Source organism: Candidozyma duobushaemuli (genome assembly GCF_002926085.2).
Source record: "Candidozyma duobushaemuli strain B09383 chromosome Unknown A_B09383, whole genome shotgun sequence".
In the NCBI taxonomy this organism is placed as follows: domain Eukaryota; kingdom Fungi; phylum Ascomycota; class Pichiomycetes; order Serinales; family Metschnikowiaceae; genus Candidozyma; species Candidozyma duobushaemuli.
In genome coordinates this window covers 359,157-376,717 of record NW_020289901.1, presented here as the reverse complement: position 1 = coordinate 376,717, position 17,561 = coordinate 359,157, and the positions used below count along the sequence as shown (strand labels likewise).

At 44.8% G+C, this 17,561-nt stretch overlaps 8 protein-coding genes across 8 annotated transcripts; 5 read left to right on the top strand and 3 right to left on the bottom strand. All coding sequences in view use genetic code 12, as the record gives it.

The window, feature by feature from the left end:
• Positions 1-1,061: 1,061 nt before the first annotated feature.
• Positions 1,062-2,963, top strand: ZCF30 (Zcf30p; the record flags this gene model as incomplete). The annotated part of the gene is made up of 1 exon (XM_025478752.1): positions 1,062-2,963. One exon carries the CDS (start codon positions 1,062-1,064, stop codon positions 2,961-2,963), a length of 1,902 nt encoding a protein of 633 aa, XP_025338225.1.
• A 309-nt stretch (positions 2,964-3,272) lies between these two features.
• Positions 3,273-3,788, top strand: CXQ87_000168 (uncharacterized protein; the record flags this gene model as incomplete). The annotated part of the gene is made up of 1 exon (XM_025478751.1): positions 3,273-3,788. The coding sequence occupies one exon, from the start codon at positions 3,273-3,275 to the stop codon at positions 3,786-3,788; it is 516 nt and encodes a 171-aa protein (XP_025338224.1).
• A 79-nt stretch (positions 3,789-3,867) lies between these two features.
• On the bottom strand, positions 3,868-5,286 carry CXQ87_000167 (uncharacterized protein; the record flags this gene model as incomplete). Its single annotated transcript, XM_025478750.1, has 1 exon — positions 3,868-5,286. One exon carries the CDS (start codon positions 5,284-5,286, stop codon positions 3,868-3,870), a length of 1,419 nt encoding a protein of 472 aa, XP_025338223.1.
• A 1,362-nt stretch (positions 5,287-6,648) lies between these two features.
• CXQ87_000166 (DEAH-box RNA-dependent ATPase) lies at positions 6,649-9,785 on the bottom strand (the record flags this gene model as incomplete). The annotated part of the gene is made up of 2 exons (XM_025478749.1): positions 6,649-6,675; positions 7,530-9,785. The coding sequence occupies 2 exons, from the start codon at positions 9,783-9,785 to the stop codon at positions 6,649-6,651; spliced, it is 2,283 nt and encodes a 760-aa protein (XP_025338222.1).
• Positions 9,786-9,960: 175 nt separating this feature from the next.
• Positions 9,961-11,556, top strand: URK1 (uridine kinase; the record flags this gene model as incomplete). Its single annotated transcript, XM_025478748.1, has 1 exon — positions 9,961-11,556. One exon carries the CDS (start codon positions 9,961-9,963, stop codon positions 11,554-11,556), a length of 1,596 nt encoding a protein of 531 aa, XP_025338221.1.
• A 1,409-nt stretch (positions 11,557-12,965) lies between these two features.
• ALT1 (alanine transaminase) lies at positions 12,966-14,513 on the top strand (the record flags this gene model as incomplete). Its single annotated transcript, XM_025478747.1, has 1 exon — positions 12,966-14,513. One exon carries the CDS (start codon positions 12,966-12,968, stop codon positions 14,511-14,513), a length of 1,548 nt encoding a protein of 515 aa, XP_025338220.1.
• Positions 14,514-14,546: 33 nt separating this feature from the next.
• Positions 14,547-16,355, bottom strand: CXQ87_000163 (GPI-anchor transamidase subunit; the record flags this gene model as incomplete). Its single annotated transcript, XM_025478746.1, has 1 exon — positions 14,547-16,355. The coding sequence occupies one exon, from the start codon at positions 16,353-16,355 to the stop codon at positions 14,547-14,549; it is 1,809 nt and encodes a 602-aa protein (XP_025338219.1).
• A 296-nt stretch (positions 16,356-16,651) lies between these two features.
• On the top strand, positions 16,652-17,472 carry CXQ87_000162 (uncharacterized protein; the record flags this gene model as incomplete). The annotated part of the gene is made up of 2 exons (XM_025478745.1): positions 16,652-17,342; positions 17,462-17,472. The coding sequence occupies 2 exons, from the start codon at positions 16,652-16,654 to the stop codon at positions 17,470-17,472; spliced, it is 702 nt and encodes a 233-aa protein (XP_025338218.1).
• Positions 17,473-17,561: the final 89 nt, after the last annotated feature.

The following is a 17,561-nucleotide window of genomic DNA, read 5'->3' as shown; positions in this document are numbered from 1 at the left end:
TGTGGATGTTGAAAGTATCATCGCTTTTCACAAGAATCCGGGGCAAGGGATCCTGCCTGGGGTACGGGTGCAGCAATGATTGCAAATGATACAAGCAAAGTAAGGCCATACTACATAATAAATTTCATAAAAGTGAGTGAAATCATGGAGTATTGAGAGTTTAAAGCCATAGGTTCTTATTACTTGGATTATCTGGGTTCTGTGCGTTAGGGTTCTGTGCCTACAGTCTAATACGTGAGTTTTGCAACCAATAGCCATGTATTGACAAAATTTGGGTGAACTTGCAAATGAGATAAACATAAACAATAACATCCTTGTGGGTAAATGATGAAACGACGGCTTTCATCGTTATACATTTATTTGAATAATTATAATTTCTAGCATAGCATACCGCCGTTTTAAACATCGAAGGACCTGATAGCCGGTAATCGTGCTCAACCAGATCCTACCATTAACAACAGAGGTATATTCTTTTTCTTCTCATACCAAAAGCGATTGATAAAAAAAAAGCAATTAAAATGACTTGTTGACATCAAATACTCTAGACAACGTTGTTGGATCACCAAGACTAGTTCGGGCTTGCATACGGTGCATCACCTACACTGTCGCATCGATATCAGATCTGCCATTTACAACGCTTCTCAAGGTCAGAATACATGGCTCGAGAAAAAAGGACCAAACCTTGCAGCAACTGCAAGCGGTCAAAAGTGAAATGCGAGTACACAGAGTCACTTCCTTGTACGCGTTGTATAAAGAATGGTCTTGCTAGCACATGTCAGATAGTGCCAAAACTACCCTCGCTAAAACTACCGCAGGTCGGTCCTCAAAGTCTTCCAGACTTCCATATGGTTCCTCAGGTACCACCCCTACCGCATCATGGAAAGCACTTCTCTTCACAGCCGCCACCACTGATACCCCAGGCGGGCATTTACCAACTGCCGATTCCCAGTCAACCAAAACCACCAATGCATTCAAATCCTCCACCACTGTCCATATCGACTTTACTGCCGCATTTAAACAAAAGGCCAACAGGTGATCTTGACCTGCAATGGAAGTCGCAAATGGAGAACAAGCTTAACTCATTCGAGTCGAAATTCGATAGCTTAGTCGAGGCTCTCAGAAGTAACCAGCGATATAATGGGCCCGAACTAGAGGGACCTCCGAAGTTCCCAGCTATCAAGGACTCTTCACTGGGTGGACACAGTTACTCGAACAGTATAGCATCTACACCTGATTCTTCAGAGTCAGAGAGAAGTCTGGAAGGAAAGCGTTCAGCCCACCAAGACTACTTTTTACTCAAAAGAAGACGCACGGAGCAAGAGGATTTTCGTGACTCTGTCATCACACTTCAAGAAGCTAAGCTTTTGTTCCGGTTTTTTGATACAAATATCTCCCAACAGTTGTTCGGCTTCGAAATCGACAAGTTACAAGTTAGTCAGATTTGGGTAACATCACCGTTACTCATTTGCGCCGTCTGCTGCATAGCAGCAATGCACTATCCTGACCCCGAAATCTCAACCAAACAAGCTGCATTGCAGCAACACTTACATAAGCTTTGCTCTGGTATTCTCTTCCAGCCAAAGCCCAAATCCGACACTGAAGGTTTTAACATTATTTTGGCCCTTATTCTTTGCAGTTTTTGGTTAGCAGACTCTCAAAGATTCACTGGCTTGGCTCTTCAGTTAGCAAAAGAATTCGGTCTCAACAGGCCTGTTTCTGAATCCGATGATCAAAGCACTCTCAATCCAAAAGATCGCTTGAAGTTGTGGTACCTTCTTTACGTCCTTGATGGCCAGCAGTGTATGTCGCTCAATAGGCAGTCTCTCTTTGATTCTGATGACTATTCGATTACGCATAGCCGAAAGTTACTTCTCAGGGATAAGAAACCTCTCGAGATTTCTGAACATGCCGATTCTGATGCTTCAAAGGACAAGGCAGTTGTTCCATCGCAAAATAGTGCCGTCAAAGCCGAAGACAGTAAGTCAAATATTTCTCACTTGACTGACTTGCGCTTGGTCTCTCAAGTTGAGTACAACGTCGCTATAAGGGAAGCATTCAAGGGTAACGCATGGGACCTCATCGCACCAAGTGCTTTCGGCATACCATCCAAATCTAATTTGGAGCTCGACAAATGGATGGTCTCGTGGACTGTTCTACTCGCACCCGTCAACAATGGAGCAGTGTGGCTGTCAAAGTCGACACTTATTTACTACAACTTTGCAAAGATGCATATCAATTGTTCTGCTTTAAGAGAACTTCAGGTTGAGACTGGTCTGGAGAGTGTCATATTCCCAAAGTGGGAGCGGTACCATCAATTGAGGCAAAAAGCTGATCTTGTGACAGACCAAGCCCACAAACAAGAAGTGTCTGATTCAGACGACAGTGACGACGAGGATGAGCTCATAAGTAATAGGGAGCTCATTACTCATGATCAGACTCTTCTTAGTCTCAATATAGCCATGAATGCTGCTCAGACTGTTCTCAATCTTGTCTTGAGTGACAAAGACATCCTCAATAATTTGAGGTATGTACCCTTGCATATTCATATCATGCTTTACTATGCTGCTTTATTGCTTGTGAACCCTCCTCCCACTGATGGAAGAAAAGTGGAAGACATAAAGCAAGACTCATACTTCATTAAGATTATCGAGAGTTTGAGGACCGCAAAATTGCTACAAAAGAAAATATACATGAACTTGCCGACTGACAAAAGCTTCGGTAACAGGTTCATAGAGAGTCTTGACGATGTCATAGTTGATAGAAGTCGGCGCTTGAAAGTGGAGCTTGAAGAGTCCGAGCTTCCTTCGTCGACCAAATCTGAACTTTTAGAGCAGATGTCAAGCTTGCAATTCTTTGATGATCGACTTGAGGTATTGAATGGTTCCAAGAGTAGCAGCAGAGAATCTTCTCCCAGAGCGGCCGGTATTGCAGCATGGCCGGGCTCGCATCATGGTCACCCATAATATATTCGCATTGTGCTTTTTGCACCCACATCAATATTTGATTGTAGCACTTTTTTCCCAATTAGCATAATGACTCTTCCCAACCACTCTGCTCGAGTTGGTGACTTTCAGTTAAGACGCAGACAGTACCAATGCCCACATACTGAACCAGATACGGAGTATGAAGCCTTGGTTGCAAAACTAGAGAAGGTGGATCGTATCAATCAACAATTGACTTACGCTTGCAAGTGTTTGCGTCGAAAAGTGTCTCGATGCCTCAAACATAGTGTCCTGGTTGGTGGAATCATGCAAATACTTCTGTCTAAGCACATGGGTCAAAAATTCCCCAACGAGCCTATCACAAAGACTATCGAGGAAGAATATGTACAAGGTTACAACTATGCCATTTCAAGAATAGTCTCAGAAAGTACTTTCATCCTCAAAGACTTCAAGAAGGAGACAAATAAAAGCTGTGGGATTCTACGCGGTTGGATCAGACATGTGAAGCTCGTCGTTTTGAAATGTGACATGTATACCAAGATTGCTTCTGGGTGCCCAGCTTGTTCGAGACTCATGGAAAGAAGAGAGTCTCCAAATATGGGAAGCATCCGCTCGCAAGCCTTGTCCAAATCCGAGAATTTGAAGAAGCACCCCATAAAGGAGTTGCCCATCTTCTTAAATGCTTGTGAGAGGGGTCTTCACATGGTTTGTTCCATGATGGCTTCGATTCAGATGGAAATCTCGCTTCATTTCGTCATTGAGCTCGAAGGGTTCTTGGTGTCGTGGGAAAATGGCGAGGGTGACGTCTTCAGAAATCTTATGGAGAATATTGACCGCAAAAAATAATATTTCAATTGAGAGGATTATTTTATAATAAATGCAGCGACTTAATTATCTGTATTTGCTCATGAGGGAATATATAATATTAGCGATAGTATCCTGTTCTCAGTTTGTATTGACCAACGCATTTGCCACAACAAAACTCTCGTTTGAAGGGTACATTGGTGTTTTGTAGGAAATCCCACCACTCGTACACCTCTGCGTATGGTTCCACAATGACAGTTTCACATTCACTGCAAGTATCCTCAAACATGCCCTTTGCGATTGCCTTCGCTATTAAGTGATGTACGACACGAGGGGTATGGCGCTTCCAGGAATGCGTCTCGCTGTACGTCACGTCATATTTGGCAATAGTATGCAAACATAAGGACTTCAAAGTGGGGACATTTGATTTTTCACAGTGCTCAATGATTTGGCTGACAAACTTCGGAGAGGGGACCTCGGACTCCGGTACGTGAATGGCGTCAACAGGAATGGAAATGAATGGATTGGGTCCCGCTCTAAATGTGCTAAGCTTTGGAAGGTCAAGAATTTGAACTGGTAAGTAGCGTAGATGATTCGTTGCAATGTTGAGATCACACAAATTGGTGAGATGCTTTATGCTGGCAGGAATAGACCGAAGGAGATTTTGGCGCAAACTCAAGACATTGAGCTTGGTATACGCAAACAAAGCTGGATTGAGAGAGCGTAGCCGATTATTTGTCAAGTACAACTGGTACAAGTCTTTGGTTGGGTCTTGCGAGAAGATGACTAAATTATTCAAGTCTCGAATCTCTTCCGGTACCTCTGTGAGCCCCATCCCTTCCAAACTAACCGAGGCAGTTACGTCTTCAAATGCCTGCAAAAGCTTATTTCGTGCCAAAGCGTACAGCGAGGCGGAGACTACTGGATCGGGCTCGCTCGCATAATCTGTGTCAGTCGAAGGACATGCAATGTAGCTGGAGGTCTTGAATCGATTGAAGGGACCAATGCCAAAATCCGGTTCCGAGCTTCTGTGGTCAATGACTCTGGGTTTATGCTTTTGGACCGGAGAGGTGTTCAAACTTGCTAAACCAGGATTAATATTCACCGGAGAATCCGGGACCGTTTGAGTAGTGGTGGATATGTCGAATTCCGACATTTGGGGAAGCACAGGGGGACTGCTGGGAAATTCCTTAGCCACGTGCTGTGGATAATGATGCTGTTTGTCATGAAGTGAGTCTGGGTCGGTGTCATGGGACTCGAATTCGTCACTAGACGGATCATTGAAGACATCATAATCTCTTCTCTTGATATCATCTTTTTCGTTGAAACTCTCTCCCATTTTTCTTTTCAATTGGGGCATCACAAGGGGTGCTGCTCGTCTGAGAGGGCCCTTTTGACGCTCTTGTCCTCTCGTGTGATAGCTACTCCTAGCGTTCTCATCTATGACGTGCTTTTCCCGTGGATCGGTGTTCAAGGCAGATTTCTCATCGAACGAGCTTGTAGAAAAGGCGAACGGAAGAAGGGGGTTATTTTTCTCCATCTTAGAAAATAACTCCCCAGCGATTGTGGGATATATCGCCAAAAGAAGAGTAGAAGTGTACGCCCGATATGCGGGTACTATCGCACTCGGTCTCGCGTCTGAGATCGCGATTTTTGTTAACCCTGTACACATTATTCCTTAGCGAGGTACGGAACCTGAAACTGCGAAGAGATGATTTTGATTGAGTTTTTAAAAACTCAAAAGATTTAGCGAAATTGAACTGATAATATCCAGTCAGCACCTCAATATCGTGATTATTTCTTGGTAGGCATTTTCATTAGTGAGGGCATGATCGCTTGTAGTAGTCGCATGAGCTTGCCTCGGAGAGTAGGAAGTCACGCAGATATTCATGAGCTCCAGAATGCCGGCTGGGGTCGGATGCATGAAGAAATGAAAAATTTTTCCGAGTCGTCTCTCGAGCTTGACGAGCTCTGGAGGTAAGAAGATCGGGTCCATTGTGCTCATGAGATTCTGATTTACCGAAGATCTGTTTTTTCATTATCTTAGATGGAAACTTCTTCTGCTATTGTCACCAATAGCCGAAGTTCCAGGCAATCTTTCTTTGATTGACCGAGAAGCTTCCAACATACGAAATAAATCTCTACGTGAGTACCAATTAATAATATCATCGAGGGTTTTCGACAAAAGTCAATTCGTGGAACAATGCCAATTTTGTTGGACAACCAAAATTGTGAGCTTAGGTAAGGGTTCAAATCGAAACAAGGAAAGTGGTCACTACATATGCTCGGCCTTTCCCACAGCGGGGATAAACCGGCTAGATCAGCGACATATCCTGGGAACATTGTGTGTACCTGTTCGACATCTGTCAGACATGCTGAAGCATGCGGCAGGCCGCATGAAGAAGAATAAATTATTCAGTGGCAGCGAGTATCGGGGGATGCTCCGCCCTTTCAAATCTTTCTTTTCCTTGCAAAATCGTGCATCTCTATAATATGGACCAACTTGAAAGATCTTATTTCGGATCTTACAACCATCTTTTTGTTCTCCCTATGAGCTTTCAATTCGGATATGATGTCTGGAAATTGGCAGACTCGAAATGGGATTGCGGTCGCCAAATACCGTCATTTTCAGAATTAATTACCAATTGTAAGTTACCAGTCGAGCTTTATCTCAAGGAAATAACAAGCGGCAAACAAAAATTCAAAGACCACCATCTTCGCCTGTCACCAGTGGTGGCATATGAGATCCCCCCTTTGACAGATCCAAACCCAGGAGGACACTCTAGCGAGTCCTCGACGCCAGCCTCTTCCTTGGCTCGCTTGGTCTCCAATTCAGAATTACTGCAAGTCGTTAACCAGGAGAATGGCCAGGAATCATCAAAAACAGATCCAATTCATGTGGCTACTCCTCAATCTTTGTCACCAGGCTCTGAGAGTGATAAAGGCTACCATGGCAATTCTGAATCGTCGCAAAGGAGGAAAAGGGAGGCAAGAATTGACAAAAAATTGAGAAAGAGACGCAAACGCAGCCCGAAAAGTGCTTTGATGAGCCATGAAAAGGTTCTTTTTTCTTGTTCACCTAGACCAGCAACGAAGCATTCGTCGGAAGGCGTCACTTATCCACAGAATCTTCTCAATAAGGATCTATGTTTAAAGAAAAATACTCAGTGCAGCCAGTGTGGTTCAAGAAAAACACCTGAGTGGAGATCTGGGCCCACAGGAAGTCGTACACTTTGTAACGCTTGTGGTCTTTTCTTTGCAAAGTTGACTAAAAAATTAGGACATGAAGAGGCGTCCGAATACTTCGTCAATTTAAAAAAGAGCGGAGACGTATTCGACCGCCGCATCGGTTCTCTCAATCAATGAAGAGAAATATGAAAAAAATGCCTGTTAGATATTCACTTATTTCTGCTGTTTTGTTTCGGGATCGATTGTTGTATAATAATGCATAGCAAGTTCGTCTAGCCATTTCTCTTCAATCGTCATGCAATTCCGCATGTATTCTTTGGATGTTAGAACCAATTCATGATATAACAAAAGTTTTGGAGGAGGCTTCAACGGATATAGGCTTGATGATGGATGGATGAACACCGGTAGTTTTCGTTTCAATTGAACATAACTGGACCCAAGTTTTGAAAGCCTTGCCACATTTGGAAAAAAACCTGCCACCAATGACTTTTGGATTCTCGGAAGTCGGGTGTCATAAAATTTGTCCAGCTCTACTTTGGATTCTTGCAAATCAATCCCGACTCGCTTGCAGAGCCCTTCTAGTTGAGAACGAACCTCCTTTGCTCTTTTCAATGTACGGTATTGAAGAAAGTTTTCTTCTGCCCAAATATTCGAGAAGCCAGTGTCTTCCCACTCATTCCAGATGTTAAGTAGAGTAAGATGATCACCCACTTCATGCTGGAATGCCTCCTTCTTTTTATCAGCCTGTTCCCTCTTGTCTTTCGGACGGAAGAAAAGAGAAGATGATTCAGATAGCAAGGCCATTATGGAAAGAATGTCTTGAGTAACACCATAGTCAGCACTTTTCAAGAGTGTTTTGCAAAACATGGGATCCATTGGAAACTCAGCCATCTTTCGACCAGTATCCGTTATTTGACCTCTCAGATTGAGGGCACCAAGTGCGTATAGAAGCTCGAAGGATTTAATGAGTGTTTGCGAAGAAGGTGGATCCATGAAGTCGAAGTGGATCAAATCAGTAATTCCCATTGACAAAAGCATAAGAATAATCAGGCTCAAGTTTGTACGTTGAATCTCAGGAGTTGGGTTGGCTTGTAACTCATTGTAAAATGACCATTTTGTGAAGAGGCGGTAACATTTTCCAGGACCGACTCTTCCTGCTCTACCTGCTCTCTGATCCGCCGACGCTCTTGAACAGGGAACAACGACAAGACTTTCCATTCCTGTTCTGGGATTGAATACATTTTCTTTCACATATCCCGGGTCAATAACGTACTTGATACCATCTATCGTGATCGATGTTTCCGCAATGTTCGTTGCAAGCACTACCTTCCGAGCATCGGGAGGAGTTGGTTCAAAAATACGCTGCTGCTGTTTTGGAGGAAGATTGGCATAGATAGGAGCAATTATTAGTTTCTTTATCAGGGAGCCAAGTTTATCGCACGCATCCACCAATGTCTCATTCATCGTTTCTATCTCATCTTGACCTGTCAAGAATACAAGAATATCCCCAGAGCTTTCTGAAGTAGTGTGAATTTGAAAGATTGTCGTTATAGCTGCTTGAATATAGTTCGCTTCGGGGTTCTTTGTGTAGCAGACATCGACAGGATATCTCCTGCCCGGAATCTTGAAGATGGGTGCATTGTCAAAGTAGTCCGAGAACTTAGATGCATTGATCGTTGCAGAAGCGACAATGAGCCTCAAATCCTTTCGTTCTCGGATGACATCTTTGAGTAATCCCAACACTATTTCGGTTGAGACAGTTCGTTCGTGAGCCTCATCGATCATAAGAGCGCTGTATGTCGAAAGTAACGGGTCTGTGAGGAATTCTCGTAATAGCATACCATCAGTGAGATACTTGATCTCTGTCATCTCAGATGTGCTCTCCTCAAAACGAATGCTGTAACCCACCTCAGCACCTAGCTGACATCCGACCTCGTCAGCGACTCTTGTAGCAACCGAGGTCGCAGCCACTCGTCTTGGCTGAGTACATCCCACTTTTCTAATCTGATTTTTATCATTGCGTGATTTTGTGTACCCGGCCTCCATCAAATACTGCGGAAGTTGGGTTGTCTTACCCGATCCCGTTTCTCCCACAACAATAAGAACCTGATTGTCTTCCACCTTCTTGAGAAATTCTTCCCTGAATTTGAACACTGGTAATGACTCTCTCACTTCTCTCATGGTTTTACGATTCGAAGTCTCAACAGACACAGGCTCTTCGTCATTGGAAACATCTGCCGACGCATCCTCTTCAGCGAAGTCAATGAATTGTGAGTCATCAAACACGTACTCGTACTGTTGATCCAGCTTTACCTGTATCTGATCAGGATTGGCTGCTTTGATCTCGTTGGCTTTCCGAAGCTGATCAAGTTCCCATTGATTCTCAAACCTGAACTTCTTCTTTGTATCTATCGTTTCTGGCTCAGGTTGAGCCTTGGTGGAGAGAAGTTTTCTCTTGCGCTTCCGGTCAGCATCAGAACTAGTCTCATCGCTTCCAGGTAGATTGTATTCCTCGAGTTTGTCTGTATCCTTAGTGAAGCGAATGGATTCAATGAGCTCCTTCTTGTCTCTGTACTCTTGGGCCTCTTTTGCACTGAGATCTGAGCGTACTTCAAGGCGTTGAACATCCGCTTCTAGATCATAGAGCCTTGTTTCAAGACGCTTCTTGAGATATGCTTCTCTAGATGTCTTTCGAGCATCGTCCATGTCAATCGGCTGCAGTAGATTCAGCTCATTCTCCTCAACTTCTGTTGATGGGCTTTCTGCGGTAACCCCTTTTCTCAATCCGTCTTCGTCATCATCCCAGAGGTCTTTTCTCCTCCGGTGCCCCTTTCCACTTATTGTTGACATGAATGGTTATCTGAGCGCATCCGGCTGTACTGTAGAAAGACGTCTGATGAGCATCGCGGTACCACTCCAAGCACTTTTAGATCTATAGAGCATGAGTATTCAGGGTGGTGCAAGGAGAAGATCGTCTAGAATTGCACCCGCTGACGATGAATCGTCATTCATTCTGCCCACACCCATGTCAGCGGCATTGTCGATGTCCAACGGAACCTACGATGTACCAAGCCAGGTATCTCTACAGAGCAGATCACCAGGAGTTTCCACATATATTCCACCTTGGACCGAGCCGTACATTATTGGGGTTGCTGGCTTTTCTGGATCAGGAAAAACCAGTATTGCTCAGAAGGTTATCCTGGAGTTGAATCAGCCTTGGACTGTGCTCTTGCTGTTCGATAACTTCTACAAACCATTGACGCCCGAGCAATCCAAACAGGCATTTGCAAACAACTTTGATTTCGATGAGCCCGGCTCTATTGATCTTGATCTTATTGTAGAGACCATCAAGTCTCTCAAACAAGGCAAAAAGACCGAGATTCCCGTCTACTCCTTCACGCACCATAACCGATTAGACAAGACCATAACTATTTACGGTGCCAACGTCATCATCATGGAGGGAATCTATGCTCTTTATGACCAGCGCTTATTGGACCTCATGGATATCAAGATCTTCGTTGACACTGACCTTGACGTGTGCTTAGCCCGTAGACTTACTCGAGACATCTTGTATCGAGGAAGAGACTTGGCTGGAGCACTCAAGCAGTGGGAGGTATTTGTGAAACCAAATGCTGTTAGCTCAGTGACACCCACAATGCATAATGCCGATATCGTCATACCCAGGGGCCTTGAAAACACAACCGCTATCGAGCTCATGATTCAGCATATCCAGAAGCGGTTGGCTCTCAAAAGCTCTTTGCATCTTCGGCGACTCAAGGCGCTTGGACTCAACCCAAAGTATGATCTCGACAGATTCAACAACTTGAAGGTGCTTCCTCATAACAATCATACATCAGGAATCTACCTGATCTTGTTCGACACACAAACTGATCGTACAGACTTTATATTCTATTTTGACCGCATAGCCAATTTGCTTCTTGAACTTGCGATTGAGCAAATTACCGCCTACGACGAGATCGATGTCAATTGTTGTAAAGGATATACATATAAGGGATTGAGACAGGCGCAAGACATCGTTGCGGTGAGCATAATTCGTTCTGGTGATTGTTTCATGAACTCCATTAAAAAGACTTTTCCATCGATATCTATTGGAAAGCTTTTGATCCAGAGTGATTCCCTCACGGGCGAACCCCAGTTGCATACCGAATCGTTGCCCAAAACAAAGGCTGGCGACCGATTCTTTTTGTTTGATGCACAGATTATCAGTGGAGCGGCTGCTATCATGGCAATTCAAGTCTTGATAGACCACACTATCGAGCAAGAGAATATCGTTCTCATATGTTCACTTCTGACAGAAATTGGAATCAGGAGAATCTTTAATGTGTTCCCCCAAATCACAATTGTCGTGGGTCAGATCAGCCGCATGGATATTACTGAATCAAGCCTGGGACTGAGCCTGGCAGTGGATGACCTGGACGATGAGGAAGCGGTTCCACATAGAAGCAAGGTTGAACGCAATGGAGAGGAGCACCTCAACAGCAATTCACTGAAAACGTTGGGAAGCGTTCCATTGGAAGGTGTCAAATCACGTAGATTTGCTGACACAGACTGGCCCTTCCGTACCCGCTTCATAGACTCGTTGTACTTTGGCACTGACTGATCAACCATCCTCTGACGTCATAGATGAGTCCGCGGTCCGAGGTAGCAGGAACTTGATGGCTACTGAGTTTCGTCTGTGGTGGTTTTTGAAATTGCAAGACCTTGGAGAACACTGCTCCGGGGACCTTTGGGAAGTATCTTCACCGAATGTGTTTAGATCACAAATAGAGAACCTTCTCTGGGGTGTCAGCTCTTGCACTCTTGACGGGGATGTGAAGGACATGGATTTTGTCAAAGCAGGCCGCAGGTTGTCGACCAAAAAACCAGATAGGGGTTTGTTGGTGGGGCTTTCAGGCGACTCCGATGAGTCGTAGTCTTCGATAGCTAACGAGAAGCGTCTTTCGGACATGATGCTAACTGTAAGCAAATGGCAGAACAGAGGGTAGCGAATGTCCCCCGATAAATAGAGAAATAACTCAAGATCTGGCCAGGGTGAAAAAAACTAAATGCATAAGAAACTGTTGGAGAACGCTGATCACGTTATCATATCTGGGGTTGCTTATGCACAATGGAGAAGAGGAGACCCTCATTAAGGGGCACCACTCAATTTCCAAAATTTTATGAATTCTACTCTGCATTGAATCCAAACAAGAAGATGGCTCCGATCACACATTACATGCTATTCTTCTGATGATGTAGTTCATGTGGTTCCCTACATGTTTTATGTTTTTCGCAACCAGTCTAGCTAGCCATTGACAGGCTCGCGGGGTGTTCGGGAAAAGCACCGAATCCAGACACGTCTCCCCACATTATGGCGAGACCACGCCTTAATCACACCATTCCTTGTCATCAGATGAGTGTTTGTTTTAGGGTACTTAAATCAGGAAATTGGGTAAAATTGAACGACAGAAAGAAATAAAACCAAGGATGAGCAAATGCAACGACACTTAAGGTCAGCAATAATCGATAAGAACTTCCATGCGTGCAGCAACGTCACAATAACTCCTCTTACTGTCGCTTATCAAAGAAAATCCCAAATAACGTTAGCTCATAATTGCTAGGTCCAAACACAATGTCTTTATAGAATTTTCTCGAGGAAGTCAAACCCCGGAGTAAGGAACGGCTCGCCGATCGCCCCGGAATTACACTTCCGTGCCCCACACCCCACATGACGCCAGTGAAGCCAAACAAGCTTCACAACGGTGAGGCCGATCGATCCTTTTGAATAATGGCAAACCTCCCCCCCTCCCCAACAAAGCTTATCAGTACTAATAGCTAGAGGCACATCGGCATCGCCGTATGGCAGTGTTTCCCCAGTTGTCCTGCATCACCGCGAAAAACTGGAGTCACTGCCGCTGCTACACCTCGAAAAATGCCCAGCACAGGCTTCCGTTCTTCCATTCCGATCATTTAGCCGCTTTTGTAGGAAAGCCATTTCCGCATTCATTTAAATACACCATCATTTCCACCATGGTGCTCCGTTTATCTCGTTATTCCAAAATGGCGCCCCTGCTTATTTCCCGTAGGTTTCAAAGCTCCTTCCTGCCGGCTCCTCCTTTCACCATCAAGGACTTGAACGAGTCCACCCTCGAAGCCAAGTATGCCGTGCGTGGTAAGATCCCCATCCGTGCCGACGAATTGAGATCTGAAATCGACAACAATCCATCTCACGGTTTGCCCTATGACCGTATCATCAGCGCCAACATTGGAAACCCACAGCAGTTGGACCAGAAGCCTTTGTCGTGGTACAGACAAGTTTTGTCATTGGTCCAGTACCCTCCACTCATCAGCAAAATTGAGAAGTTGGACCCATCTGTCCGTGAGCATTTGTACCCAAGTGATACCGTTGAGCGTGCCCGCAAGCTTCTCAAATCCACCGGTTCTGTTGGTGCTTACTCCCACTCCCAAGGTGACATTGGCATCCGTAAGTCTGTGGCCGACTTCATCCACAGAAGAGATGGATACCCATCTGACCCCAGTAACATTTTCTTGACTGGTGGTGCCTCTGCCGCTGTGTCCTACTTGATCCAGGTCTTGTCTTCCAGCGATAGGTCAGGCTTCTTGATCCCAATTCCTCAGTACCCATTGTACACTGCCTCAATTGCATTGAACAACGCCGTACCAATTGGTTACTTCCTCAACGAGGAGAAGCAGTGGTCCACTGACCCTGAAGCTATTCGTGACTTGATTGCTGAGAACAAGGAGAAGGGCATTGCCATCAAGGCCCTTGTCATTATCAACCCTGGTAACCCAACTGGTGCTATCTTGAAGGAACAGGACATTGTCGAGCTTGTCAATATTGCTGCCGAACAAGGTATTGTGCTTATCGCTGACGAGGTGTACCAGGAGAACGTCTTCCACGGTCAGTTCATCTCAGTCAAGAGAGTCTTGGCTAAATTGCTTGAGCAAGATTACGAGCTTTACAAGAACGTGCAACTTGCTTCTTTGCATTCTACTTCCAAGGGTGTAAGTGGTGAGTGCGGTCAGCGTGGTGGTTACATGGAGTTGGTGGGTTTCACTCGCGAGGTCCGTGATATTATCTTCAAGTTGGCTTCCATTAATCTTTGCTCCGTTGTCTCTGGCCAGGCCCTTGTGGAGCTCATGATTAACCCTCCAAAGGAGGGTGATGCATCTTACCAATTGTACCACCATGAGACGCTGACTATCCACAAGGATCTTGAAAAGAGAGCCCTGCTGTTGTACGAGGCATTCACCAAGATGGCTGACGTGAGCTGCCAGAAGCCTCAAGGTGCTATGTATCTTTTCCCTCGTTTGGATTTCTCCAGGGAGGCATACCCAGCCTTGTACAAGAAGGCCGACGAGATGAACTTGACGATTGATGAACTTTACTGCACTGATTTGTTGGAACACACCGGTATTTGCTGTGTTCCTGGCAACGGTTTCGGCCAAGCTCCAGGTACTGCTCACTTGAGAACTACCTTCTTGCCCCCAGGAACCGAATGGATTAGTAGCTGGGCTGCATTCCACGAGAAGTTCGTTGCGCACTACAAACAGTAATAAGCCTAATTAATTGCCATCTTTTAAATATATCTATTCAGTTTTGTAAATTTCTTTGGACTTAATCTCATCTTCGAAGGTGCCAAAAGTATATGCAATTGCAATGGAGATCCAAGCGGGGAGCCACCCAAGCGCCACAACAAACCACGTCCAGCACTGTAATTCTTTCCACAGCGTCAACAATCTTTGGGTTAACCCAACGACTCCTGCTCCTTTTTCCCCGTTGTAAAAATACCCGAGAAGAACAATGGCAGTGACCGGAGAAGACGCCACCAAGCACGCAATGATCCTCACTTGTGTTTTGATCACACTCGACTTATCTCTTATCTGCGCCGTCACTTGCGGCTGAATAAACGTTAATGGTAACGAGCAGAGGCCTATCGTGAATGCCAACGCGAAGTGCACTATGAGTAAAGTGGTGATTAACATCGCAATAAAGTAAAGACTGAAAGCAAGCAACGAATAGGTAGCGACTTTACTAAGCCTGAGCGGAACGATTCGTCTACTGATCAGCTTGAGCGACAAGAAAGCAGTTGATACGATCGCTGCGAGGATGATCCATTGCGATTGTCCATATGCGTCTGAGGAGGTCTCCACCAAGTAAGGAAGTGTAAATGCGAGGATCAAACAAACGAGTTCGATTGTTGTGAAAGTCATGAGTAAGGAGCCCATTCCTATGAGATACTGAGAGCCTGTAACACCATTGGCGAGGCAGCAGAGTGCACTCAATGCAAAGGACACTGCTAGGAGCACTGAAGAGGGCAAGTATGTGCCGATCGAGACAAAATGGGTGGGTGACAAAAGGAGATAGAAGAAGAATGATTGGTGAAATTTCTCGAGCAAATTGTTCACAGCACGGAAAGTCGAGTCAGCAATTCTTCCAAATTGCGTAATGTCAGGACCACCAGTACCCACAGCACGAATCGTCACTGCTTGAATTTGCCATCCAGAAAATGCTTCACAACCAAGTGATGACTTGTGCAATCCAGAGATGGCTAAGTTGAGTATTCCCCTGGTGAGCGTTCTCAATCTTGACCAGTAGTCTCTTCTTGTGAGTTCCTCTCCCGGAGTACCTTGGATACCAACATGCATGTTTTCATTACGGGCAATTGTGGTGATTGTGTTAATTAAATCCAAGTTGGGAAGCTGGCCATTGAGGCCCTCGTAGAAGAGTTGCATGTGGTCGAAATTGTCACTATCCTTAGGATATTCCAACACAATGGCAGCTTCCACGGATCCGGCAGTAAGATCCAAGGATGTGTGGTACGCCTCAACCCAGGATCTTAAGGATGCATGGCCATCTTTCGGAAAGACAAAAATGACATTCTTCGACCATATGGACATTCTGCCAAAGTAACGCGCCAATGCTGGTGCAATAGCGAACCCACCAATGTTGTCTTCGTTAGTTGACGTGATGTAAGGGGTAACAAGCACGACAGCTTCTGTGTTATCACCACGAGGAGCGTGCATCACAGCATATAAGGTGGAGCTATTGGTCTTTTCATCTTCAAAGGATGCTACCTTTAGACCAAGGTCTGTGAGCCACGACTCGAGCATGGGGTTGCTATTTGCCGACTCCTGGTAATCCCATTTCTTCGTTTCCGTTCTGTATCCGCGAACAATATTCCACTCACTCTCACGGAAGTACGATGTGACCTGTCCAGGCATCAATGCATTTTCTGAGATATACGTGTTTCTGAACTGCCCATCTTGAGGAAGCACCAAAAGCCATGCCACACTTGCAATTGCAAAACAGAAGGATATTATCGGAAGAACCTTCACCACCTTGGGGATGATACCCAGCTTGTGGACCCTCCGAAGGAAGGACTCCGCTAATGCCATGGTTGTCGATTCAGTAACGTCTGTCGCTACTATGTATATATGTAAAGGTGCACGGGTCCTTCCACTACTGAAGGTTTTCCAGATACCCTATTTTTGGATCTGTTTAATAACAATTTTCACTTATATTTTTTTTTCTTTTCTCTCTCTTATCTAGTGAGTTTGATTTTAAATATCGACATTCTTTTCGTAATCGTCTTTCTGTGACGATGATACCCGCCTACTTCGCAACCGCGCTGCTACATCTCATCATAGAGTATCTAGACGCATAATGTGCTTTGCAAGTGTTTGAGCATATCATGACTACAGCTCTATCTTACTATAAAGCGCTTTATAAGAAGATCAATCGTCTTCCCATTGATTTGCGAAGTCTAGCAATTGCAAAGTGCATCGCCAGAGATGCCTTCAGGGTTGGAAAGAAAGTACCAAATAGTCCCATTGAAGACCCCAAGAGGTATAAAAAGGTGTCTCAGTTGGCGGACTCCGTGTTAAATGGTGACTTCTACCTAATATCTGAGGTTTTGGATTTAATTTACAAAGACCCACTACCGCAGAAGCATTGGATCGCCAAATTCCTTCACACGAAATACAGTGCCTTCAAACCCGTGTGGCCCGTTGTCCACCTTCTACACCAATTCGGTAAAGACAAACACAAGGATCTATATGATAGAGAGCTTCTCAGAAGCACCCCTGAGAGTCAAGAATTCCTGGTCATGAAGGAGATGAATCTTACTCTTTCCCCAGATGATATTCCAATCAAACCAATTCAAAAGATTCACCAGAATCAAGGCATTGACAACTTGGTGAAACAAATGCAAGACTTTTATAAATTCATTTGCCGACATCCTGATGTTTTGCTTGATCACAAGGCTAAATCTTTTGAAATTGTTCTCGAACCCACGCGATTTGGCTTACCAAAGAGTGTTGCTGCTAGAGAGCGGGACTACAAGACAAAAATAGGTTACATGAAGCAAATATTGCAACACGTTCGTCCCATACAACGTCAAGACTTGGACCATTTATGTGCAACTGCATCTGGAAGGATGGAAATTTCGGAGACAACGATTAACCCGAACTTCTTCAGATTTGCATCTCGCCAGCATGCACAGATAAACTATAGATCTCCCTTCGAAAAGAAGTTCCTCCATCAGAAGCAACTTGTTGCGAGTGACCGAAATATTAGATACTTCTACAGAGATTTCGTTACGA